This window comes from Siphateles boraxobius, unplaced genomic scaffold (genome assembly GCF_051911475.1).
Source record: "Siphateles boraxobius isolate OS27281-9 unplaced genomic scaffold, OSU_SipBor_1 22, whole genome shotgun sequence".
Taxonomy (NCBI): domain Eukaryota; kingdom Metazoa; phylum Chordata; class Actinopteri; order Cypriniformes; family Leuciscidae; genus Siphateles; species Siphateles boraxobius.
This window is the reverse complement of record NW_027508833.1, coordinates 10,070,485-10,096,287: the sequence shown is the minus strand read 5'-3', so window position 1 is coordinate 10,096,287 and position 25,803 is coordinate 10,070,485. Positions and strand designations below refer to the sequence as shown.

Below are 25,803 nucleotides of genomic sequence, written 5' to 3'. Positions count from 1 at the left end.
AAAGTAAATCGGCCATTCTCTTGTCCAAGTAAAAATCCAGAAATCGGTTTAAATGTATGCTTCATCTTTCATTTTAAATTCTTAGATTTGATCAATAAATTCAATTGAAATAATAAGACACTATGCTGTTACCAATCAAATTAATAAATTTACAATGAAAAATTACAACTGCATTAAATAATGTTATGAGATTGTTTTAAATATGTTTTGAAGATACAAATATGACATATCGGAAAGAATGATAGCCTACTTTTAAAAACGAAACTAAACCACCAGTAGGGGGCGGCAGGTGACCGTCTTAATGAGTGAGTTATTGAGTCATTCATTCAAATGATTCGTTCAAACGGCTGAATCGTTAAGGAATGAGGCAGTTGTTTAATGGGTCATTGAATCTTTGACTCGAATGAATCGATGCATTCAAAGCGCTGAATCATGCATTAATGCGGTTATGTGTTCAGGTGAGCGGCGCTGTGGTTCTTGGGATGTTTGTTTGGAACTATTTTCGCTGCTCAAATAGAACAAAAACAGTCAATATTGTGTCTAAAATGTAAGTGACTTGATATTAATGACTTGTTTATTGAACTGTCATATGAAATCAGTGTCATGTTTTCAGTCGTGATTGTATTCAGCACTCGCGGTCACTGTGATGTTGCTTAACTGTATCATATCATATGTTATAAATATAAATACTCCACATTAATTTTTAACCGCTCTATGTTCATTAAGTTTCTTTGTGTGATCTGCGCTCATTTGTATCCATTTCTCCTCACGAGGCTGCGGGAACAGCACAACCGTATTACCAGTCAGCGGTTGTTTGCGGATTGGTTGGCAGTCCGAATGTCGGCAGATATTTTGTTAACGATAATAATTTAAAAATTAAAATACATTTTGGATGTACAAATATTTTAAGTAAACAACAATAGTCCAAGTTTAGGAAACGTTTTTATTAAAACGTTAAAAAAGAATTCTGCATCTATTTTACGTGGCTACGCCAGTGATACGTATGGTGAATTCCTGGAAAAATTAAATTTTCCTTTCTCGCCTACAGAGTTTGCCATCGTTTTTGATGCTATCCCCACAGGTGTTATTGCATAAAATGTGATTTCTGTAGGCTAATGAACAAAATGAAACTACTGTACACTTGTTTTGGGACTGTAAATACCAACATTTTTTGGAAGAGCTTTTGCAGGTATATTACTGATTTTGTGTACCCTCATTTTTCTTTATTTTGGGAACATGTTTTATTTTGTTTTACTAATACGAAGAAAAACTTTGAGAACGATTTTTACTTTATAAATCTATTTCTTCTCCTAGCGAAATTTCATATATGTAAATTTTCCAATCATAAGCCATTATTCAAACATTTTCTCAACGAATTTCACTAATACCTTCATAAGCTTTCTGTTTCAGAGAAGGCCAAAGCAAGGAAAACATTGTCTTGTTGTGCTCTCTTCAAAACTGTCGCATTTTTTTTATTCTAACACTCTCTAATTGATTGTATTGTAGTGACTTTGACATACATAATTCACCTTTGTTCTTGGCATTGTTCCTCACTGTTGTTCAGGGATCGTGGTCCCTTTAAATGTTCTGTATGCGTGATGACGTGAGACGCTAGTCAGCGCAATTTTGGAGTTGAGTGTTTTTGTTTTCAATAATAAACGACACACGCATTCGTGTGCTCAATGTGAGAAGTTGTCTCTTGCGATTTACTACAATTTCCACACTGGTGACCCCGACATTAGTCTGCTGGACGTATCCAGTGACCCAACACGACCATGGCCACGAACGCTGTCACCCTCAAACTCCCCGAATTCTGGGAATCGTCGGCATCGGCTTGGTTTGCCCAGACTGAAGCGCAGTTTGCGTTACGAGAGATCACCGCGGATACAACAAAGTATTACTACGTTGTGTCGGCTCTCGGTAATGCAACAGCATCGAGAGTGGTGAGCCTTCTTACAAACCCTCCGGAAACTGAGAAGTATGCAGCATTCAAAGCCCACCTGTTAAAAACGTTCGGACTGACGGACGCTGAGAGAGCCGGTAGGCTTTTCTCCCTTCAAGGATTGGGTGACAGCAAACCGTCCGAGCTCATGGATCATATGCTGGATCTTTTGGGTGAGCACAGACCCGATTTTCTTTTTATACAGCTTTTCCTGCGTCAGCTGCCTTCACAAGTGAGAGCTGCATTAGCCAACACCACAATCACTGACTGTCGGAGACTGGCCGAGGAGGCTGATAAATTTTTCCTGGCGAGTCAGGGACATTGCGCGGCCGCGCTTTTTTCCGCGCACATCGCTTCGGTGACACGGGACGGCTCCACCTTTATCGAGGCTACCACTTCTCGGCGGCAGCAGTCTTCTGGCCCCCAACAACCTTCAGGCTTGTGTTTTTACCATGCGAAGTTTGGAACTAAGGCTAACAAATGTCGCCTACCATGCAGTTTTGGCGGGTCGGGAAACGCAGGGGCCGGCGCTCAGTAGTGGCCATGAGTGTCGGCCGCGTAGGCAGGCTGCTTTTCATCCATGACAGAATCTCCGGACGGCGTTTTCTGTGCGACACAGGAGCACAGAGGAGCGTCCTGCCTGCATCCCGTTTGGACATGGTGACTGACAGCCACGGCCCCCCTATGGAAGCTGCCAATGGAAGCCCCATCCGCACTTATGGACAAAGGTACGTCGAATTGTGTTTCGGAGGACAGCGCTTCGGCTGGAACTTTGTTACAGCAAAGGTGGCCGTTCCCCTCCTCGGTGCTGATTTTTTGTGTGCACATGGACTGTTGGTAGATGTAAAGAACCGCCGCCTGATTGACGCCGTCACGTTTTGCTCTTATACATGCACGCTCAGCGGGCCCGACTCCATACGACTGTCTAGCATGCTTTCAGTTTCTGATGATTTCCACCGTCTGCTTGCCAGGTTCCCAGCTCTCACTCAGCCCACTTTCTCTGCATCTGCCTTGAAGCATGGTGTGGAGCATCATCTCGCCACTACTGGTCCGCCCGTGTATGCCCGTGCTCGGCGCCTCGACCCGACCAAGCTTGCCGTTGCAAAGGCTGAGTTTGCGAACATGGAGCGCCTGGGAATAGTCCGCAGATCCGACAGCCCATGGGCATCGCCTCTTCATATCGTCCCCAAACCTGGTGGCGGCTGGCGTCCGTGTGGCGACTACCGGCGGCTTAATGAGGCAACGGCACCTGACCGATACCCAGTCCCGAACATACAGGATTTTTCAGCACACCTGTCTGGCAAAGTGATCTTTTCGAAGGTGGACCTTGTTAGAGGTTATCATCAGGTTCCGGTACATCCACTGGACATTCCCAAAACGGCAGTGATCACACCGTTTGGTTTGTTTGAGTTCCTGCGCATGCCGTTCGGCCTTAAAAACGCCGCCCAATCTTTTCAACGACTCATGGACTCTGTGTTGCGGGACCTGCCTTTCCTTTTTGTGTATTTGGATGACATCCTAGTAGCGAGCACGTCCAAGTCTCAGCACCTCGCGCACCTCCAAACCCTTTTTGAGCGGCTTAGCCAGCATGGACTGATTATCAACCCCGCCAAATGCCAGTCCGACTTGACCACCATCGACTTCCTAGGACACAGAGTCACTAAGGACGGGGCAGTCCCCCTCCCGTCAAAGGTGGAGGCGGTTGCACAGTTCCCGCGCCCTCTCACTGTCAAATCCCTGCAGGAGTTCCTCGGCATGGTAAATTTTTACCACCGTTTCATCCCTCGAGCCGCTCAGCTCATGCAGCCTTTGCATGAGGCCTTGAAGGGTAAACCCAAGCACGCTGTATCCTGGAATGAGAGTAGAGACAGGGCTTTTGCTGCCACTAAGACAGCCCTAGCTAACGCCGCCATGTTGGCACATCCTTCTCCAACAGCCCCCATCTCCATCTCCTCGGATGCCTCGGACTATGCTGTTGGTGCTGTATATGAGCAGTGGGTAGACGGGGCCTGGCAGCCGCTGGCTTTCTTTAGCCGTCAGCTGCGCCCCTGTGAGCGGAAGTACAGCACATTCGACCGGGAGTTGCTGGGTCTCTACCTCGCTATCCGACACTTTCGTTCCCTGCTGGAGGGCCGACATTTCACCGCTTTTGTGGATCACAAGCCGTTGACTTTTGCCATGGCCAAGGTGGCTGAACCGTGGTCTGCCCGCCAGCAACGTCATCTGTCCTACATTTCTGAGTTCACCACGGACTTGCAGCACGTCGCCGGTAATACCAACCGGGTGGCGGACTGCCTATCACAGGCTGTGGCTGGGGCAGTCCACCTGGGTTTGGATTACGACCGCATGGCAGCGACTCAGGCCACAGACCCAGATGTCTGCTACAGGGTTGCAGCTCGAGGACGTGGTTTTTGGCGATGCCGGCACCAAGCTCCTGTGTGACATCTCCACTGGTAGTCCTCGGCCGGTAGTTCCCTCGGGATGGAGGCGACAAGTTTTTGATGCCGTCCATGGTCTCTCCCACCCGGGTACGAAAGCGTCACAGAGACTGGTGGCAGGGAAGTTTGTTTGGCACGGCCTCAAGAAGGACGTTAGGGATTGGTCTAACACCTGTGTTGAATGCCAACGGGCCAAAGTCCATCGCCACACTAAAGCCCCGTTAGGGTCTTTCTCGGTTCCGGAAAGACGTTTTGACCATGTAAACGTGGACCTGGTTGGTCCTCTGCCCTCCTCTCACGGTTTCACATATTTGTTCACCATGGTTGACAGGACCACCCGCTGGCCCGAGGCTGTGCCTTTGACGTCAGTGACGTCTTCCGAAATGAAACGGGCATTTATTGGCACCTGGGTTGCACGTTTCGGGCACTCCTTCGGACATTTCCTCTGACCGAGGCGCACAGTTTACTTCTAAGCTGTGGGCCGCTGTCGCACAGAGCCTCGGAGTGAAACTCCACGTACGACCGCATATCACCCGCAAGCTAACGGACTCTGTGAACGTTTTCATAGGTCAATGAAGGCTGCCCTGCGCGCTGGCCTCAAAGACAGCAACTGGGTCGACAAGCTCCCGTGGGTGATGCTGGGCATCAGGACCGCGCCAAAGGAGGACCTTCAGTCCTCATCCGCGGAGTTGGTTTATGGACAGCCACTGCGGGTACCAGGGGATTTTGTCCCTAGCACCACGGTTCCGTGGTCTGCTACTTTTCAGCGGTCCACTCTACTGGACAATGCGAGGCTTTTTGCACCTGTCCCTACTTCCCATCACGGCCTTCCTCAGTCACACATACCCCCTGGACTTCAGACGGCTGACTACGTTTTCACTCGCCACGATGCCCACAGGGGACCTCTACGTCCGGCCTACGAGGGCCCATTTCAGGTTTTGGAGAAGGGGGACAAACATTTTGTGGTGGACAGGGGCGGGAAACCGGAGCGACTCTCTATTGACCGCCTCAAACTGGCTCACTTGGACGTGGCCAGGCCTATTGACCTGGCCCAGGTCCCACGGCGCGGACGGCCTCCTGCTCTGCCCCCACCCCTTGCTCCCCTCCCTCCCAAGCCTCCCACACTCCATGTCCCACACCCGTGCCAGGGCGGGTTGCCGGCTGCAGTGCGGTCTCCTCCTCCTTCCGTGCAGCGCAGCCGTTGTGGCAGGTTGATACGCCCACCTCCCCGTTGACTGTTTGGTTCTCCTGATATGGTGAATTCTGGGGGGACGTGTGTAGTGACTTTGACATACATAATTCACCTTTGTTCTTGGCATTGTTCCTCACTGTTGTTCAGGGATCGTGGTCCCTTTAAATGTTCTGTATGCGTGATGACGTGAGACGCTAGTCAGCGCCATTTTGGAGTTGAGTGTTTTTGTTTTCAATAATAAACGACACACGCATTCGTGTGCTCAATGTGAGAAGTTGTCTCTTGCGATTTACTACAATTTCCACAGTATCGCCTTTTTTCTTTTCTTTTTTCATGTATTATTATTGTACATTTTGTATTTTGGTATGTTTCTTTTTCATTTTTTTCCTCCTCTGGTGTTTGTTCCGGTTCTTGTATTACTTGTTATTAATAAAAATAAAAACTGCTTTACGGCAATCCTTCAGTCACCTTGGTGCTTTCGCGCTCTGCACTTTCTTTTCTCTCGAGATATGGACAACACAGCTGACACGGGTACCTTTTTTACAGTCTATGGTAAATACACATGCTAGAAGAGTTTTAGTTTTATTGTTTTAAAAAAACACGCCGAAAATACACACACACACATTCTGGTCCCGCTTCGGATGCCACGATCTCATCAAGCATTAGGCTTGTTTGAGATGCGCCTTGCCTCGCCTTGAATGAAGGCGAGAGTAGGCGGCTGCAGTGAGAGGAGGAGTGAGAAAAGCGCAGGCAAGCCGGACAGTTCTCGCTTCTCGCAGTGGATCTGACACCTGCGAGATCAATGATGGATATCGCGGGATTCCCGGGATTCACGCTCGTGCCCAGTGTTGCTAATAAACTGGATGTAATTTAAGTTCTGTTGCTTTTATATGAAAATAAATATAATGAGCAAGACACCCAAAGTACTTGTTATTTAATTCCATTCCAAATAAGTGTTTATCAATTATTTTATCTTTAATACAGACATAGGCTATGTGTTTTTTATATATATAATAAAATGACATTGCATAACCCATAGAGATCGCACTGTCTGAGAGTTTGGGAATATTCACATATAACAGCCTACACATAAAACAAGATATCCGAGTTTTAAAATCAAACATTTTAAAAGAGAACAATACATCACGGTTGTTTAAACCAATCAACATTAAGCTGTGTCGTCAGCAAGTCGTTTCCCATCAGGCTTTTGATCAGCCCAGTCGGTGGAGAGCAACTGCGCGCGACTGCAGAATCCGACGAGTGCGCCTTGCGCTCGCGAGAGCTTTTTGACACACATCAGCATGACATCAGAGCAAGGCGGACCGCACTCGGACACATTTCTAACCGGCATGCATTACGCGCTGATCACCGGTGATCGGTTCTGCGCAGATTTTGCTCATCTCAAACAAGCCTAGTATCTCTGCTCGTAATCAGTCCTTCAATGACCAATCAGCGTTAATTAGTAGAATGCTAGCGTGTAATGGGCAACAACAACTCAACCTGTAAGAAATCGAAAGGACGTAAGTAGCCTACTCGTTCATTCAACTTTCGACCTATAACCCATGTTGAACTTGCAAAATCTACAATCAAATCTGAGGTTTCTCAATGGCAATCGGGTGAAAGAGACAAATTTAGCCGTCTAGCTCCATAGACTCCCATTCATTTCATGTATGTATCGCTGCAGCCCGGAGACCTGCAGATGGGAGGAGCTTACCCCGCAAGTGGGAGGAGCTTATGCCGCAAGTAGTAGGAATTTCACATATGTGCAAGTAGGAGGAGTTTATGCCGCAAGTGGGAGGAGCTTATGCGGAAATCCCCAAGCTGTCATTCATTGCCGACGGCGGTGAAAGAGTATGGCAGGAAGTAGCGACAGTAATGAAAATAAACGATCAAATATTACGTTCCTCATCATGGTCTGATTTCTTACAGCTTTGTTTTTATTGTGTGTGCAATAGCACTCACTGCCAATGATGACGTCACGTCTTTAACACCTTTTACCATACTTAAGGTGATGGCGTTTTAAATTCATCAGGCTGTAGGCCTTATTCAAGAATATTCTACAATATCAAGTAAATGAACATATTAATGATACAATTGGACTCAGTGAAGTGTAAGTGTAAGTGTAAAGTGTAAGTGAAGTGTAAGTGTAAGTGTAAGTGGCGGAAGTGTAAATACATGAAAAACAATTTTTTTATATAGTAGACTCATTTTCTAATTAAATGTGTTATTTACAAATATATGTGTTACACATATTACATTTAAATCTCAGGGTGGATAAATTATTTTTTCAATGAATAAAATCATGTACAAGTTACTCAGAATTGATTGCAAAAGTGTTTATTTTATTTTATTATTTTTAGTCTTTTTTTGTTATTTGTAAGGACACTATCAGCTCATTAGAAATGATCTGCATGCAGTGAAAACGGCAAAATCCAGGGTGGAAGGTTTCTGATTAAATGCCCTGGAGCTCGCCACGTTTTCTCTTTCCAGCATAACCTGGTGGATACACAAGAAGCACAATAAGAATTAGGGTTTATAGTTGACATTGAACATTTACAAACATTAAGAATAATTTCTCAGCTCTGTAGGTCCATGCCAAGTGAATGGTGTCCAGAACTTTTAAACTCCAAGGGATGACATAAGTAAATGAGATTTTTAGTTTTCCTTTAGACTAACAACTAGTTTATTCATCACCAATTTACACAAAACATACCAGGTGTGCAGCATTTGTACTCAAACCCACACTCCAAACAAGTGGAGATTGAGTACATCCTCCAGAAGAGCTGTTTGTAGTGAGACGACTTATTTTTCTAGCATGCAACACCTGAGGTGAAAAAAAATGAACATAACATTTAACATTATCAATGATGTTCTTGTTATGCATTTTATTTTTTAATGTCAATATTTACTTTCTAGCCATAAGAAGTGTACCAGATTCTTGAAATTGTCATCCCCAACTATGTCCCTGAACCTTGAGCAAGCCAATGACAGGGGCATGTAGGCAGCATCTCCTTCTTGAAGAACAACTTCAAGAAGTATGTTCTTCAGCAAAGCTCCTGATAACTGAAAAGATAGCAACAGTTAGCACAGGCCCTTAAAATTTTTTAAAAAGCACATTATATGACATTATTCAACTACCTTGAAGATGAAGCATGATGGAGCGTCATCGTTTTTTTAACATCCATTGCTCATCCTTAAAGAAAAATATAAGTGGATTAAAATTGCTCCATGATACACATTTTAAATCATCATTAAAATTGATTATGCATACCATGCTAAAAACAGAGGGCAAAACTGGGGTTTGGTCTGCAAAAATTAAGTAATTTAAAATTACCTGACCAATATTATAGTTAGTTAATTTGAAACCCAGCATAGTATATGTATTTTGTTTCATATCAAAGTTCTTACTTTCATATCCAAGTTCAGTTTTTTTTTTCTTCCCATAGGTTTCAGGGAGTGCAGAGCATTCTTCTTCTTCTGAAAGAGGATTAGAATTTAAAAAAGTGATAAATTATCCATTAATTTTTAATTTAATTAATTTTAACAAATATTTCAATTACATTACATTGTGGATTACGCAGAAAAAAAACAACTACAATGAAAACAAGTTTTAAAAGAATTGCATGCATTGTACAATTTAGTTAGGAGTTGTATTCTAATATCAAATCCATTTACAAAACGTTTAAGACATTTACAATTTGAAAATCAATGCAGTCCTAAAACGTACAAAAATTACACTGCCACAATACCTTATTATGGTCTTCAGAATCCATAATCTGGAGAGCAAATTGTAGAAATGGAATGCAGAAAAGATCTTGTCATGCACGTTACAGATTTTGTAATTTGTGTGCTACTAAAAAACTACAGAAATGTATTTGGATACACTTTACCCTTATTCTTTTTTAATACATTAAGAGTAAAAACAGTGTCAAACGCTATTATGAAATGGTATTTTTCAGAACTTATAATGCTTTTTTACAAAAATAAAAACTGTACAACAACCTTACCCCTTTTTTTTTTCTTTTTTTATTTTCTTTTTTTTTATTAGACATAACATACAAACAATAACATGACATCCAAAAAGACAACAATCCAAGAATTTCCAAAGTTAGTTTAACATAAGTAAGAAACTAAACTAAAATATAAAGAAACAATGAAAAGAAATATATAAAAAATAAAATTTAAATAAAGGGGCTAGGTTTAACTATTTGTATAATATAATAGCTACGAGAAAGTTACAAACCAGTAATCAGTATTGAAGAAAAAGAGAAACATCATATAAATCTTCACTGTTCAATTATCTTCAATTCTTTGGCAAATACAATTGTATCAGTGCATTTCTTATTATCTATACATTTAAGAGACTCAATATACAACATAAAATCAATCAAAAAAACCTTCAAACAAGGCTTAGAATTATTGAATTTACTCTTATGAATGTGAAATTTACCTAATAAAATCATAAGATTAATCATAAAATTTACAGACCTAGTTTTTGACTCAAAATATATGATAACATCTTTGGGTGTTAATACAAAATTATGACCTGATTTCCGTTGAAAATATATAGTTAAATTTTCCCAAAATTTTTTAGAATGATGACATTCAAAAAAAAGATGTAGAGTTTTTTCTGGCTGATTCAGACAAAATGAACAATTCTCATCAATCTCCATAAATTTCGATAAAGTGTAATTACTAACATAAATGTTATGAAGTATTTTTAAATGTATTTCTCTATATTTGTTAGGTATGCAAAACCGAAATGGAAGCAACCAAGCTTTTTTCCAGATAATCTCTGGGAAGCAAATATTCCAGAAAAATTTCCCTCTAGGCTGAAAAGACCTATTTTTATAAAATATATTTCTAATAAATTTATTGGAGCACTTTTTACTATTAAGGTCCACACCATTTAAATAAAGTACAGGATCACTTCTACATATTGTCACGTAGAGGCTGAGGCGGTCGGATCCATTCGCAGATATTTATTAAAGGAACACAAAAGATCGAGTCCAAGCACGGAGAAACAAGAGGTACAAACTAAGACAGAGTTTGGGTAAAACAATACTTCACAAATGGGCACAGAACAGAACAGTCCAGATAAAGGGTTGCTGAGGGTGCACAGGTGAAACTGATGAAACCATAATCAAACATAATGAGTCCATGGTGGAACATAACGCAGGAAGAGAGTGCCCTCCAGTGGCTCATGCGGGCACTCCAGCCGCCGATTGTCACACATATGTTAAGGGACAACATATGGCTCCTCATTAACATCATTAGACCTGTGGGAATGGCTTTTATCACAGAATAATATTCTCTATATTTAATAGGAAATGCCCACTTATTCATAAAACTTTCATAAGAAAGAAACTGAGCTGACTGATCTAAAAGGTCAGATAAAAGGTAAATTCCTTTGTCTTTCCAACTCTGTAAATAAAGGGATTTCCGATTTACTGTAATATAAGCATTATTCCACAAGATTGCTTTATGTGGGGAAAACTTATGTACATAACATAACTTCCAGGCCTTGAGAGCTTGCTGGTAGAAATTGGATAATGTCACAGGCAGTTTACTAATGGAGTAATCACATAATAACAAAAAATTTAAACCTCCAATCTTTTTAAAAATATTATATGGAATAAAAAACCATATCGAGTCTGATTTCAGAAGACAGTTTCTGAGCCATTTGACTTTAAAGGTATAATTTAAATCAAAGAAATCCAAAAGTTCAAAACCACCCTCATTTCTTGGACCATGAAGAATCTCCTTTCTTAAATGATGATGTTTATTCTTCCAAAAAAATCTAGTAAATAAGTCATTTATTTTCTTACAAATCGAGTCTTGAACAGAAAGAGATAAAGCCGGATAAACAAATCTAGATACCCCTTCTGCTTTGGTTAATAGGACTCTGCCTATCATAGTCAAGTCTCTTTGAAGCCAGTTATTAAAGATGTTTTGAGTTTTTTTAAGTTTGGGGGGAAAATTTAACTCTTGTCTCTCCGCTATATCTTTTGTTACAGTTAATCCTAGATACTTAATCTTATTTTTTACAGGAATATTACATAAACGTTTTTCCTTCGAATCATAAAGGCACATTATCTCACATTTATTTACATTCAGCATTAACCCCGAGGCATCAGAAAATGTACTTACTAACTGCAGTGCTGCGGGCAACTGTTCCTTATTTTCCAAAAAAAGAACAGTATCATCCGCAAGCTGAGTTAATCTAAGCTGTTTGTTGAAGATGGTAAGTCCTTGAATATATGGAGAATTCAAGACTTTAATGGAAAGAAACTCAACTACAACGAGGAATACGAAAGGGGCTATAGGACAACCTTGGCGCACTCCTCTACAGATGGGAAATCGTTTAGAAGTGTTTGGATATAAATTAATAGAGCTATTAATACCTTTATGAAACATTTCAATTATAGAAATAAATCTTTCCCCAAAACCAAAGGATTTAAAAGCCCTATACACAAACTTATGCTCAATCGTATCAAACGCTTTGTGGAAGTCTAAGAAAACAATTAAGGCCTCTGATTCTACTAAATTTGAATAGTCTAACAAGTCCAAAATTAGTCTAATGTTCCAACTTATGTGTCGGCCAGCCATAAATCCAGTTTGACACTCATTAATAATTTCGTCTAGACCTTTTTTCAATCGAACTGCATAAACAAGAGATAGCAATTTATAATCTACATTTAATAATGTTATAGGACGCCAGTTATCCAAGATCAAATGATCTTTATCGGGTTTTGGAAGGAGGGTTATTAAACCCTGTTTCATCGAAGTCGATAATTCATTCAATTCAATACACTCCTTATACATTTCAAATAATGGGTTTTCAATAATATCCCAGAAGCAGAGATAAAATTCAACTGAAAGACCATCTGTTCCTGGCGATTTTTTTTTTTTTCATTGAACGAATAGCTGTAACCATCTCTTGTTTCCTTAGTTCTTCATCACAAAGATCTCGAAATTGATTAGAAACAGATGTGACAGATTGTTTAACTGACTCAAAAAAGTCAGAACATTTATCACTTTCAAATATAGATTCATATAACTTAGAGTAGAATGATTCCACATAATTTGCAATCAATTTTGGATTTGAGGTGATAACATCATTGATTTTAAGAGAGGAGATCGTTTGTCTTTTATAATTTCGTTTTTCTAGTGAAAAAAAATAACTTGTATTCTTTTCCCCTTTTTCTAACCATTTGGCTCTAGAACGGATAAATGCACCTTTTGCTATATTAATATAAATCTGATCAATTTGTGTTTTTATTGTCTCCAATCTGACTTTTTCATCTTCTGTAAGATTGACTTTTTTCAAAAGAAAGTCTAACTCTGTCATAAGTGCCTTTTCCTTATTCAAATTATTTTATTTTACTTGCTTACTAAAATAAACAGCCGACTGCCTAACTTTAAACTTAAACAATTCCCATTTCTTAACATATGACATTTGCTTATTTCCAAAAATGTATTGAGCTACTTCTCGAACCTGGGATACAAACCCTTCATTACTAAGCAAATTGTTGTTTAATTTCCAATAACCTCGTATACTATTATTTTTAACTTCAGTTCCAGAACGTGTCAAAACAGCAATTTTATGATCCGAAAGAGGTGCATGACTGTATGTAACATCCATGACATATTGGACAGACCCTGGGTTAATTAACCATAAATCAATCCTTGATTGTAAAGACCTAGAGGAGTTACTCCAAGAATAACATTTTTCGTTAAAATTCAAGAATCTCCAAATATCCACTAAGGAAAGATGGACACTTAAAGCAGTAGTAAATTTAAATTTCGCGTTAGAAAACGTGTGGGGTGGGAAACGATCTAAAAAATCATCTGGGGCATCGTTAAAATCACCACCCAATATCAAAAAGGCACCTTGATATTTCCCCATCAGTACTGATATAGAATGAATGACCTCCGTAGACATATTTTTGGCTTGAGCTGAAGAATTATGACCATAAAAATTCCCTAAAACAAATAAAGTGTTATCCAATTTAACAACTACCAGTAACCATCTACCTTCTTTGGAGCTAACCGATTCCAATACGTTGCCTTTAAATTTATTTAGAAGAATAACGACACCAGCCAAATGATGAGAACCATGGCAAAAGAAAATTTGATCGCCCCACTGAGAACGCCACCATTTAACGTCAGAATCACACGAATGAGTCTCTTGTAAAAAAATTATATTTGCATTTGTACGCCTAACAAAAATGAACATAGACTTCCTTTTAGTGGAGTCTCGTAAACCCCTAACATTCAGAGAAACAACCTTTAAACAACTAAAAACAAAATCAGACATGGAATAATCTTATTTGGATGTCAGAACAATGTCAAACAAAGAACCCTGAAACAACGAAAATTCACAAACCAGTCGGTATTGATCCACTCCAAAAATTCAAGGAATCGCATCACCTGGACGAACACAAATGGCCTGAAGACAGAGCACAAGATTTCAGTTCGACTGTTTACCCAGCGAAGTTAAAAACTCAGTCAATACTCATCTTGAAAGTCGTCAACAGACAGTTTTTTTCCATCGATAAATGCATCTGCTCCACGAAAGTAGGCTCTTTTCCCCTCTTCTCTCGCCGCATTTACCCTTGGCCATAGCAGCTTCCTCCGTTGTCTTTCAGCAAATGTCAGGTCCTCTGCCAGGCGAACCCCTCTTTCCTTGAGAGCAGGATGGTCCCGTGCAGCTTTCCAGACTTTCTCTCTGTAGGATCTGAGCGCGAACTGAATGATGACCGGCCTAGGACGGTTACTTCCAGATTCAAGACGTCCAATCCTGTGGATTGTGTCGACAGAAAAAAGGATGTCATCTACATCGTCCGGAGTCAGCATTTTTAGGATTTCAAGCACTTTCCTTCTTATATTTTCTCCATCTGTTTCTCTCAAATTATTTAGCCTCAAATTCCATCTCCTACTGTAGATCTCGGCCTGATCGCACTTGCCTTGAACCATCCGGACCACCTGCTCAATTTGCAATACCTTGTTCTCGTTAGTCTTGACTCTTGCAGATAGAGACTTCATCCCCTCGGCCACAAAATCAGTAGTCTTTGAAAGATTAACTATAGCGACCGAGTTCTGGGCAATCTGTTGTTCCACCGACGAAAAGCGCTCATTAAGAGCATTGACAGCACGAAGTATGTCAGCATTAGATACATTGAGGTCTTCTTCCTGACATGCTTTTTTTGAAAGAGGGCTACCTGTTGGAGTATTTGGGGATGAATCAGCTCCAGCTGATGCTTCGAAAAGCGAAGAAAGTAACTTTCTGTCCTTGTTCTTTGGCATGATGGATAATTCGCACGTGGTCTTGCAGTGTGCTCAGTCAATATAGGCTGCGTCACAGTCAGGTGAAATTTTTATAAAGTCTAATTATTGCATTCTTCCATTAAAAGAGTTACATGACGTGTAATGAAGCTTTACAATTTCGGCCAGAAGATACGACTCCTCAAAAGCGCCTCAGAGCTCGAACCAACACAACCGTTCAGGTCGCCATCTTGCGCCACCTCCCACAACCTTACCCCTTCATCTCAACGGCACGCTGACATGTGAAAACGGTTTTCTTCTTTGTTTTCTGATGGATCGCAACAAAACTTACACATTACCGCCACCAACTGTGGAGCATAAACCAATAGCTACTACAACACAGGTGATACTAAATAAACCAATCAAAATCCTCTGGAAGTTTATACAGCCCACTTGCGGCTAAAGCTCCACCCACTTGCTGCTAACCCACCCATTTGCAGCTGGCTCACCCTCTTTTATACCCAACTCATGGGCTGCGTCCCAATTCGCCTACTTATACTACGACCTAAAAGTATGTACTCTTTTTGTGAAGAAAAAGTACATAATTTTGAGTGTGTAGCAAAAGAGTAGGCAAGCTTTGGGACATACTACTTCGTCATCTTTAACGGACAGCTCTGTCGCGTGCGTCCAGCCACCGTAAACTGCCCTGTCAATCATCTTGTCACAGTTAAAATCCTCCATTCAATCTAATTTAATTTCCTACCGTTTCGGAGAGAAATGTTGTGGCACCTTGGTCTGCACCCGTGGGTCATTAATGCGGTGACTTTCCTCATGTGTTTGCAATTTGAATGTAATGATGCATTTAAAAGTTAATGGCTAAACGTATCTTTACAAAAGTTCACAATGCTGCTGCAGATGCAATATAATGTAGACAACATTGAATAAATAATTTTTCGTCATGTTAGATACTGATAATTACCCACTCAACCCCCTTTATCTAAACCTTTCTACATAACCACCGGACTCGCGCGTCCTCCATGTCTGTAGTTTTTTTTAACACATTTCACTCGTGTTTATAGTTCTAATCGAATCCTCGTCCAACGCGCGATGGGTTGAGGGCAATATCAGCCGTTAGAGTGCGCATCGATCTGCACTTCGGATTCTGACCGGAAAAAGTAGACCATCCGGGTATCTTTGGAACACTAATTTCAACATACTACGATTTGGGACGTACTAATTCTAATTTCGAATACTATTTAGGACGGATAGTATGCGAATTGGGACGCAGCAATTCATTTTGCACTCAGGGCGATCGCCCCCCAGTGGAACTCTGGTGGAACTATAACCCAAATTCGGTAATAGGGAGTGAACAGGCTCTACGTAAACGGGCTCTGGTTAAAGGGTTAGTTCACCCAAAAATGAAAATTAAGTCATTAATTACTCACCCCCATGCTGTACCAACCCCGTAAGACCTTCGTTCATCTTCGAAACATAAATGAAGATATTTTTTATTAAATCTGAGAGGTGGATCACTGCTACATAGGCTGCCAGAGGGAATGAAACTTGACGGCCCAGAAAGTCATTAAAGAACATGTTTAAATATTCCATGTGCCTACAGTGGCTCAACTATAAGTTTATCAAGCGACGAGAATACTTTTTTTCCGAAAAAAAAAAACATAAATAACGACTTTATTCGACTACTCCTTTTCTTCCTTGTGGGCCTTAGACGAGAGTTCAAGAGATTTCCACGACGCATGCGCGAGAACTGAACAAGAAGTATTAGAAGAAGAACGTCCTCTTCTCAGTTCTCGCGCATGCGTCGTGGAAATCTCTTGAACTCTCGTCTCAGGCCCACAAGGAAGAAAAGGAATAGTCGAATAAAGTCGTTATTTATGGGGTTTTTTTCGGGAAAAAAGTAGTCTCGTCGCTTGATAAACTTATAGTTGAGCCACTGTAGGCACATGGAATATTTAAACATGTTCTTTAATGACTTTCTGGGCCGTCAAGTTTCATTCCCTCTGGCAGCCTATGTAGCAGTGATCCACCTCTCAGATTTAATCAAAAATATCTTCATTTGTGTTCCGAAGATGAACGAAGGTCTTACGGGGTTGGTACAGCATGGGGGTGAGTAATTAATGACTTAATTTTCATTTTTGGGTGAACTAACCCTTTAAATACAGTTATTGCCATTATTCATAAGTATGTTTGTTACACTTTGGCTTGAATAAAAGCCGTTTTTTGTCATTATTCCGTCCACTTCAGTCAGTATACTTATACAAGTTTAGGAGAATAATGCTTGGCTGTTTAAACTCAAAAGGGGGTTAAATACGGACGAACCCAACCGTTGGGTTCAACATGTTATTAAAATTTAACCCAACGGTTGGGTTTGTCCATATTTGACCCAAATTTAGTTTGAAACAACCCAGCATTTAAAAAAAATAATAATAATTGAGTGTATAGTAGTAGTCACAGGTGTAAAGTAGGCCTACATTTCACTGCCAGACTGTTCCAGGAGGAAAAAAAGAAAACAATTATCCAGCTAACTGAAATCTGGCCAGACACCAAACATTTGACAACCCATTTACAGTGCTAGGTAAATAACTTACTAATCGTAGTCAGTTACTGATTCCAAATTAAATGACAAAAAATTGTAGTTAGTAACGTATTACATTACATTGCACATTTTAGGTAATGTAATCTGACCACTTTTAGATTACTTGTTTTGATCTAACTTCTTTATCACATTGAATTGAATCAGGATAGTACTGTACCATATTACACAAATAGAAAGGGAAAGAAAATATATTAAATGCTATGTCATCAGCAACATGAAGTGTATTAAACATTGCATTATGTCAGGATTTCCAAAACTAATGTTAAATAAATCATTTTAAAATAAAAATTATAATAACTGTTTCCAAGACATAGCAACACATGGTTAAATGGCTTACTGAGTAATACAAATGAATGGGTTTGTCAAGAGTTTATTTGATATGCAGTGAGAAAACACTCCTTAAGTGAAATGATTTCTGTAAATCCAGTGGTCAAATGCTGTGTGGCCTCTCAGTTTTCCATGTAATTATAGCCACCTGACTAGTGGCTGGTGTGTGGGTGTGTGTAAAACTAGAAGACTTTCTGAATGCATATAAGCAATATGAAACATGAAAAAGAATAATTAGGGAGAATCAATCAATTATGAATGATGTACTGCCATTGTGTGAATATGTATTCATTGAATCAATAAAAAAGGAACTGTAGTCTGGTGAGTATTTAAAAAAAATATCTACTAAAATAATCTACTTCATTTTTTGAATCTGATTACGTAATCCAGATTACATGTAATCAGTTACTCAGTATACTTCACTTTCAGGACCAAGGCAAGAAAAGCAACACAGCACATCTCTCATGCATTTGTCGTTTATTATCACACAACTCTTTTCAGTAAATGAAATGACTTTGGCCCAACAACAGACACAGAACTGAGCTGGATACAGGATTTCATAGCAGCTGCTAAACACACATTTCCTTTTTAAATACAGATTGTACAGAACAAGCTTTTCAGAGAAGAACACATTAGCTTTGAGCATTACAGTTTAGCATTTCAAATAACACAGTGCAACAATTCTTGCTGATTTCCATGACAAACTATCTTAATATGAATATTGAATTTGTAAAAAATAACTGATTAAAATCCATTACTGTTTTGATTGTACCTTATTATCATTGTAGTATATTATATTACTATCCAAATGGATGAATCTCACAAAGCCAGTCAAGATTGGTCATATTTAACCTCAAAATCGAAAGAAAAAAAAAGGAAATATATACTTTTAGGCCGATAGATTTGTTTTTTGTTTTTGTTGTTGTTTTTTTGTACATTGTGACAATTTAGTATATTCATGACAAATAAGCACAATTCCCCAAATTCTCATTATTGTAAAGCAAAAAGTCATACAAAAAATATAAATAAATAAAATACTGCACCATGGTAGAATTTGTTGTATTTGCCTGTAGTTATGCTGATCTTAATAAAATCACTGTATTATTGTAAAGATTAATAATTAAAATCATGACACAACAATTACAAACAAACTAAAAAGTAAAATGTCATGGTGAATTTTTGGGCAAAATATGACCTGGACATGTTTGTGTGGGATTCGCTCAAATACAGTCCTACTGTACGACTACCCATCATTCAGTTACTCCATAGTGCCTTCATACTGTCCTCACCACAAAATACTTAATGCAGAAAGATCAACTGTGGCAGAATCAAGATTTCCAATATAAAGCTTTGGTGTGGATGAAAGAAAGGCTTAAACAGATCATTAAAAACTGCCAGTGCATACACAATAACATTGTAAGCAGTCCTTCTGGCACCTGTGTGTACAGGAGCATCTTCCTGCATGAGATATGACCCATACCTCACGCGCCTCACGTCAGTGTGCTGATCCGCGATTAATTGGGAATGTCAGCGCTGTTGTTGCGGTTGCCATATTTATGGTGGATGATCAGCAGGACCACTCCCAGGAAGAAACACACGGATCCCACTGTGATGTAGGCGATTCCTAGGAAAGGGTTTTTCCCACCCATCCAGGAAATGGTGCTGAGGATCATACGCTTGCGGCCGTCAAAGCTGCGCACTGGGTAATCTGGGTTCACGTTATTAAAGAATGTTACCGTATTTCATCATACAGTTTTGACTCCTTTACACATTTTATAAGCTCTTCTTAAGCCGAGTTCTCAGCTGGTCAAAATAAAAAATACAAATCATATGTGGCTACAATATGTAAGATTGTTTGGATGTTCCGTAAGTTCAGACGGTAAATATACGTAATAAAAGCCGACCAATCAGGTTGTGAACATATCCCAATGCCTTTAGGTTCTGTATCTTGAGAGTTTGGTGTTAAAAATGCCGGTGTTAGATGTTTTTTTTTTTTGGTACGGACCAAATGAACCAAGCAAACCGAACTAAAAGTGTGAACACACCCTTAAATATGTGCTTAAGAATAAAAATTTCAAACTCAGTTTCTACTAGTTCATGACCTCGACGGACTGAACAGAAGAAATGAACTGGAGAAGATTTCTACGTCAAAGATGGAGGAGCCACAGAGCCACACCCACCTATTACATCATCGCCATGGACCAATGGTAGTTCGAAGCTGTTCACCAGCCTGTTTACCAGAAAAGTTCACTTTGGCAAGCTGTTTTTGAACTCAAACTGAATTCGAAGTGAAACACACTCCAAAAGAACTGTGTTTTGGCCTGATTTAGTTCTGAATGACATCACACCAGTTCATTCTTCGATTTCTCTTTAGGTATATCAACATTAGCCTCAACAGTTACTGCATTTTTACATTTCTTATGATGAAGTTATAAATGACTTAAAGGTAGGAAATTTGTTTTATAAACACTTTGTTATGCAGTATGTAACTCTCTTCACATCCTGATAGCAATCAATAATGGAAGTGGTCTAAATATTAAAACATATCTCTTCTGTGGACGTCTCAGGACCAAAATATATTCGTCCAATCATTGCATTCGGTCTAAAACAAACAGCCACCTTTTTACTGATGCTTCGTTCATGCCTTGTAGCAACCGTTACGAAACCCGTGATGTTCCACCCGGTGCCGTTAATGTCCTCAGACTCTGGCTTCGTTTACACTGCAGGTCTTGATGCCCAAATCTGATTTGTTGCCTATATCCGATTTTTTTGACTGTCCGTTTACACGTTCTTTCAATTGTGACCCGTATCCAATTCATGCGTTTACACTTGAAATACTATCTGAAACATCGCGCATGCTTAATGGGGGTTCTTGCACAGATTGATGAACGCAAAATATGCTTGGTGCTAGCTTTGTGATGTTTGGCGAACTTCCCGTCTATCACAATGATTTTGAGGCGGAGGAGGACGAAAAGGGCCATCATTGCAGTTAAGCATGTGCTTCGGTTATTGTGTGCGAGAGAGATCTCAGGACTGGTGGGAACATACAACACGATCTCATTAAGTGCATCTATACCATTTCATTTCTCATGACATTTATACGGAAAAAATAGTTTTTGAGTGCATATGATACGCACTGTAAACCCCTGGGGTAGGATTAGGGGTGTGGAGTGCGTGTGTATTACACAGCATAAAGTGCGTATCATGCGAAAACTGCGTATCATATGCACACAAAAACTAGTTTTGGCGTAAATGGCACGAGAAATTAAATTTGTTTTATAGATAAGCGATGGCATAATGAGCAATCCAACCTTTGATATGTTGTGTAAACGTGTGTCCACATTCTTCTCCTACGACGACACCATCCGTCCCTTTGCAGATGCGCGTCGAGGTTGCTCTCGTCATTAAACCGCGCAGACGTAGCCTAATGCCTCAGAAAATCCGATCTGCCTGTTTACATGACAGTCGCATTGGCACATATCTGATTTATTTCCACATATGAACGAGGCCTGAAACTGATTTCGAAATATCCGAATACATTTTTCCTGTTTACACTGTCAAAGAACACATCCAATCTGTGTCACATATGTGCAAAAAATCAGAATTGGGTCACATTTCACTGACAGTGTAAACGAGGCCTCGGATATATGCGTTTCACTATCAACGCCGAAATGAATCTGCAGCAGTCAGGTGGTACAAGTAAGAGCTTTGTAAGTTGTTTATGTCCATTATTAATGTAATGTTATGTGCTTTGAGACATGAGGTAATTTAACGCTCTCTCTCGTGATGCTTTGCAGAATCTGCTGTGTGTGCTCATGTGTTTCGGAGGAGACGGGCTCTGCTCTGAAGGGGGGGCGGGATCTCATGCTTTCAAAGCTAAATAGCTATTGCTAAGCTCTCTGAAATTGCCTTCGCTCCCTTCAAATTATGAATGCTGATTTAGAGGTGAATGCAAATCTCACACACCCTGTTTACACCTTGTACAATGAAAACAAATTGGACATTGAAAGACTGAAATAGTATTTTCTTGTCCAGTTCTGAAGGATACTGTAGGTGACTTCCAGGCTGTAGTTTCCAGGCGGTAATGTCGGGGTCATGTTGTCCTTCTTCTTCTGAATGATGCGGTACAGTTTTCTGAAGGTGGGGAGAGCAGCGGTTCTCATCCACACGATGAAATCCTCATTGATGAAACCGTTGTTCTCAATGTCAGTCGGGTCCAGCTCATAAACGTGTTTGCGCCAGTTTACGGGTTTGCTTGTATCTGTGAGGACAAATAACACTGGTTAGCAATAGTACAGCCAAACTTTAAAAACAGAGGCCATTTTACAATGCAATAACTTTGTACCACTTAAACCAACATTAAAAACATGCACTGATATAGAATTATAGTCAGTCATATTGCTCTGATCCCTGTAATGTGTTTTTTCCCTGCTGCTGTAGTATATATTGAAATAGTCCAGTAAGTGTTCGTCTTGATTACTAACAATATAAAAGTTATGTTTACTTTATGAAGAAATCAGTGCAGATTTCACTGCATAAAGACACGTGAAGCATGAGCTGAAGTTTGTACAATTATACTAAAAGACCTTTTACTTGCTGAAAAAGTCTAAACTATCCTTCAGATAACAGAAGGACTGTAGTAGATTGTGTGCGACAGGTTTTTCAGCAAAGTTTTGATAATGTTGTAGGCTTTATAGGGTTGGGCTTTATGTACCTTGGAACACAACGGAGAGGTTGCTGTTGCTTCCTCCTGGGTTTCTGAACTTCACATGTTTGTCAGTCCACCAAGCAATGCCTGTCTTCACCAGATGAATAGCTATTCGGCTTCCGTTTGGATGGATGTAAAACAGCTCCAAAGTATCTACAAATATCAAACGAATTACAGAAAGCAGTCAGAAAGACTTTCACGCAGCTTCTGTAAGCAGTGAATATTTATTTTAAGGCTCATATTCACATACTGCAAGGCTGCAGAGATCAAATATTTTAAACAGAAATCAGCATCATGGGCAAAAAGAGCCAAAATGAATGCAATACATATCAAATCTCTGGCTAAATATCTTTTTAATATCAACAACTTGCACATTTGTACACAGTGCATCATGTGTGTTATAAGTACATGTTTTAAAATAAACACAAGTGTATTTGTTTGAGCCATAAGCTTATCACTGGTCACTGACCTCACACATATTTGTCTTACCATTGAAGAGACTGTTAGCAACGGCACCGCAGGGAGCAATGGGCTTCTTCTCGCTTGTTCGATACGGTTCACACTCTTTACTTGGGTTCTGCAGAACAAAGACTTGAACACTTAAAAACAATGTCTTGAAATGTGAAGTATAGCATAAACCTATCTAACATACTGTGCTTTCATATAAAGACATAACTTATTGGACCTTTCATAAAAAGCACATTCATGACGTTTACCAGAACTGTATCTTTATAATAGTGCTGGGCAACGATTAATTGAGATTAATCGCATCCAAAATAAAAGTTTATATATGAGTGTGTGCTGCGTATAATTTACTTATGCATTTGGCTTACACTTTACACTTTCATCCAAAGCGACTTACATTGCATTTCAGGGTACACATTTACATTCTTATCAGTTCTTGCTTTCCCTGGGAATCGAACCCATGACCTAATTATTAATGAATAATTATTTTGTACAAATACACACATATGCATGTATATAATTGAGAAAAATTAAAATATTTAGCCTATATTTATATATAATATAAATGATGTATAAATATTATATACAGTATATAAATGCAAATATTTCTTAAATATACATACATATGTATGTATTTATATATACAAAATAATTATGCACAGTACACACATATATTGTGTAAACACACACTTTTATTTTGGATGAGATTAATCGTTGCCCAGCACTACTTTACAAACAACAAAATTAAGTGCATTTAAAACTAGTCTAAATGCCAGGAAAATACTTTTCTCCTGTTTTATCAGTCATCAAAAAGATTGTCGAATCACTTACCAGTAAAGAGCTTTTATCTCCGTTCAGCTGACTGTCGTCTCTTGACTTCACATAACGTCTATGGTTTTGATAGAAGTTGGAGAGTCCATAGTACATGAAAACATTACTCTACAAAAGAAAAGATGTCAGAGAATATAAAACGTCCAGTGGCAAACCACAAAATCTTTTGTCCGAGGGTTATTTTAATGTTATTCACAGGCATTTTATACGTAATTGATCTGAAACTTGTTGTTTTAGGAGCGGGAAACTATTCTATTTTAAACTATTCAAAGGTACGATCAATAAAATGTCATCTAAAATGCATAATACATGAGAACTAATGGTACTTTAGGTGATTTATTTCACCACTATACAGTTCACAGACACTCACTGAGTAAATATTGTACTTAATGGACCTAGCTACAGATAAATATATCCAACTATAAATGAACTGCCTCTGTTCCAATAGTATGGATTTTAGGTATGCAGCAAATTTGGTTTGATATATATAAAATATTTTCTAATAATACTTTTAAATAAATGCAGCCTTGGTGAGCATAAGAGAACCTCACATGAACTGTAAAGCACAGTGGTGGAAATATAAAGGCTGCGTTGACCCCCTGGTATAGTATGGATTGCTTTTATGATGGATGGAAGCGCTTTTTTGGGCTATAAAAAACAAGGTACCATTCACTCCCATTCTAAAGCTTGGAAGAGCCCAGATATTTTTTAAGATAACTCTGATTGTGTTCAGCTGAAAGAAAGTCATATACACCTGGGATGGCTTGAGGGTGAGTAAATCACGGGATCATTTTCCTTTTGGGGTGAACTATCCCTTTTAAGGCTTTGCTAACTTTCTACTAAGTGTTAGGATGAGAGATGGAGAAGGTATTTACGTCGAAGTGCTGGTCCAGGGTGAAGGGCACCGAGCAGGTACACACACTAGTGCTGTTCCAGCTGTAGTTCTGAGCGCAGTTATAACACGGACTGGACATGTCGACACCAGTGTAGTCGATCTACAACAGAACCAACACAAAACAACTGTTATACCTGACAACATCAAATATACAGAGCCTTAAAATGGTACGTTCAAGGCCTCCTGGGAAGTTCGTACTGACTAGGTGGGAAGTCGTGTTTACGACGACAGATCTGTGCAGTCACTTTCACGCGAGTAAGATGGCGGTGTACTTTCTCTCAATTAATTAAACAAAAATAGTAAGGTTCTTAAACTCTAGTTCTATAAAATGAAGAACAAAGAAATGTGCATCAGGTGTGTTTTTTTTTTATGTGTTTGATTAATTTATGAAGCCACTGCAAACTTCATCGTTACATAATACATTGTTATGTTATAATGGCATCATATTTTGTGCAAGCAATTACCTTACTTTGCTGTAAATAGAAAAGCCTGGCAATATAGTATTGTAGTAGCCTATTTCACCGCCCCCACTCCTATTTACGACATTGTGGTGGCATTCAACTCGTAAAATCATTAATAAACCTCTTTAATCAATATGTTGCTATGGTGACGTTACGCACCTCGAACTCTTTGATGTTGTTAGATGTGACGAAGAGTCCGATGCCGATGGGGATGAAGATGAGTCCGATCATGAAGAAGGCTGGCAGGACGGTGCCCGCGGTCAGGATGGGCTGCCAGGCGGGCAAACGCTGCTGTTTAAAGGCTGTGTTATCGGGCTTCTTGCTCTTGACGGATCCCGGCCCCTCGGAGCCCACCGATCCCGGATGGAGACCATCCTCATCTTTTGCGTTATAGCTGGACGCCATCATCGCTCTATAATCCGATAAAGACGAGCGGATAACGTGCACACTACACGACAACCTCAAATATGTTGCCTTGATGGACAGTTGTGTGTATTATATCGCTGCTGTCACTTGTGTTGATCGCACAGTGAACGCGCCATTACACAACAATGATGATTATTTCCGTTAGCGCTTATTGAACACGTACAAGACGGTAAATAAGGAAGTGCAGCAGCCAATAGACGGATAGTTTCGTCTTTACGTCATCAAACCACACCCCTC

The 25,803-nt window shown here is 39.8% G+C and overlaps 1 protein-coding gene and 2 long non-coding RNA genes across 3 annotated transcripts; all 3 read right to left on the bottom strand.

Annotated features, from left to right (window-relative positions):
• Positions 1 to 8,282: 8,282 nt before the first annotated feature.
• Positions 8,283 to 8,746, bottom strand: LOC143746337 (uncharacterized). Its single transcript, XR_013206502.1, has 3 exons — positions 8,711 to 8,746; positions 8,504 to 8,635; positions 8,283 to 8,396 (listed from the first exon to the last, which is right to left on the bottom strand). It is a non-coding gene; the product is annotated as an uncharacterized LOC143746337 (long non-coding RNA).
• Positions 8,747 to 8,842: 96 nt separating this feature from the next.
• Positions 8,843 to 15,301, bottom strand: LOC143746336 (uncharacterized). The gene is made up of 4 exons (XR_013206501.1): positions 15,115 to 15,301; positions 9,322 to 9,348; positions 8,981 to 9,049; positions 8,843 to 8,878 (listed from the first exon to the last, which is right to left on the bottom strand). It is a non-coding gene; the product is annotated as an uncharacterized LOC143746336 (long non-coding RNA).
• Positions 15,302 to 18,240: 2,939 nt separating this feature from the next.
• Positions 18,241 to 25,760, bottom strand: tmem30aa (transmembrane protein 30Aa). The gene is made up of 7 exons (XM_077238596.1): positions 25,300 to 25,760; positions 24,660 to 24,779; positions 23,785 to 23,892; positions 22,978 to 23,065; positions 22,495 to 22,641; positions 21,829 to 22,041; positions 18,241 to 19,488 (listed from the first exon to the last, which is right to left on the bottom strand). Exons 1-7 carry the CDS (start codon positions 25,546 to 25,548, stop codon positions 19,295 to 19,297), a joined length of 1,119 nt encoding a protein of 372 aa, XP_077094711.1. The 5' UTR covers positions 25,549 to 25,760; the 3' UTR covers positions 18,241 to 19,294.
• Between the last annotated feature and the right edge of the window lie 43 nt (positions 25,761 to 25,803).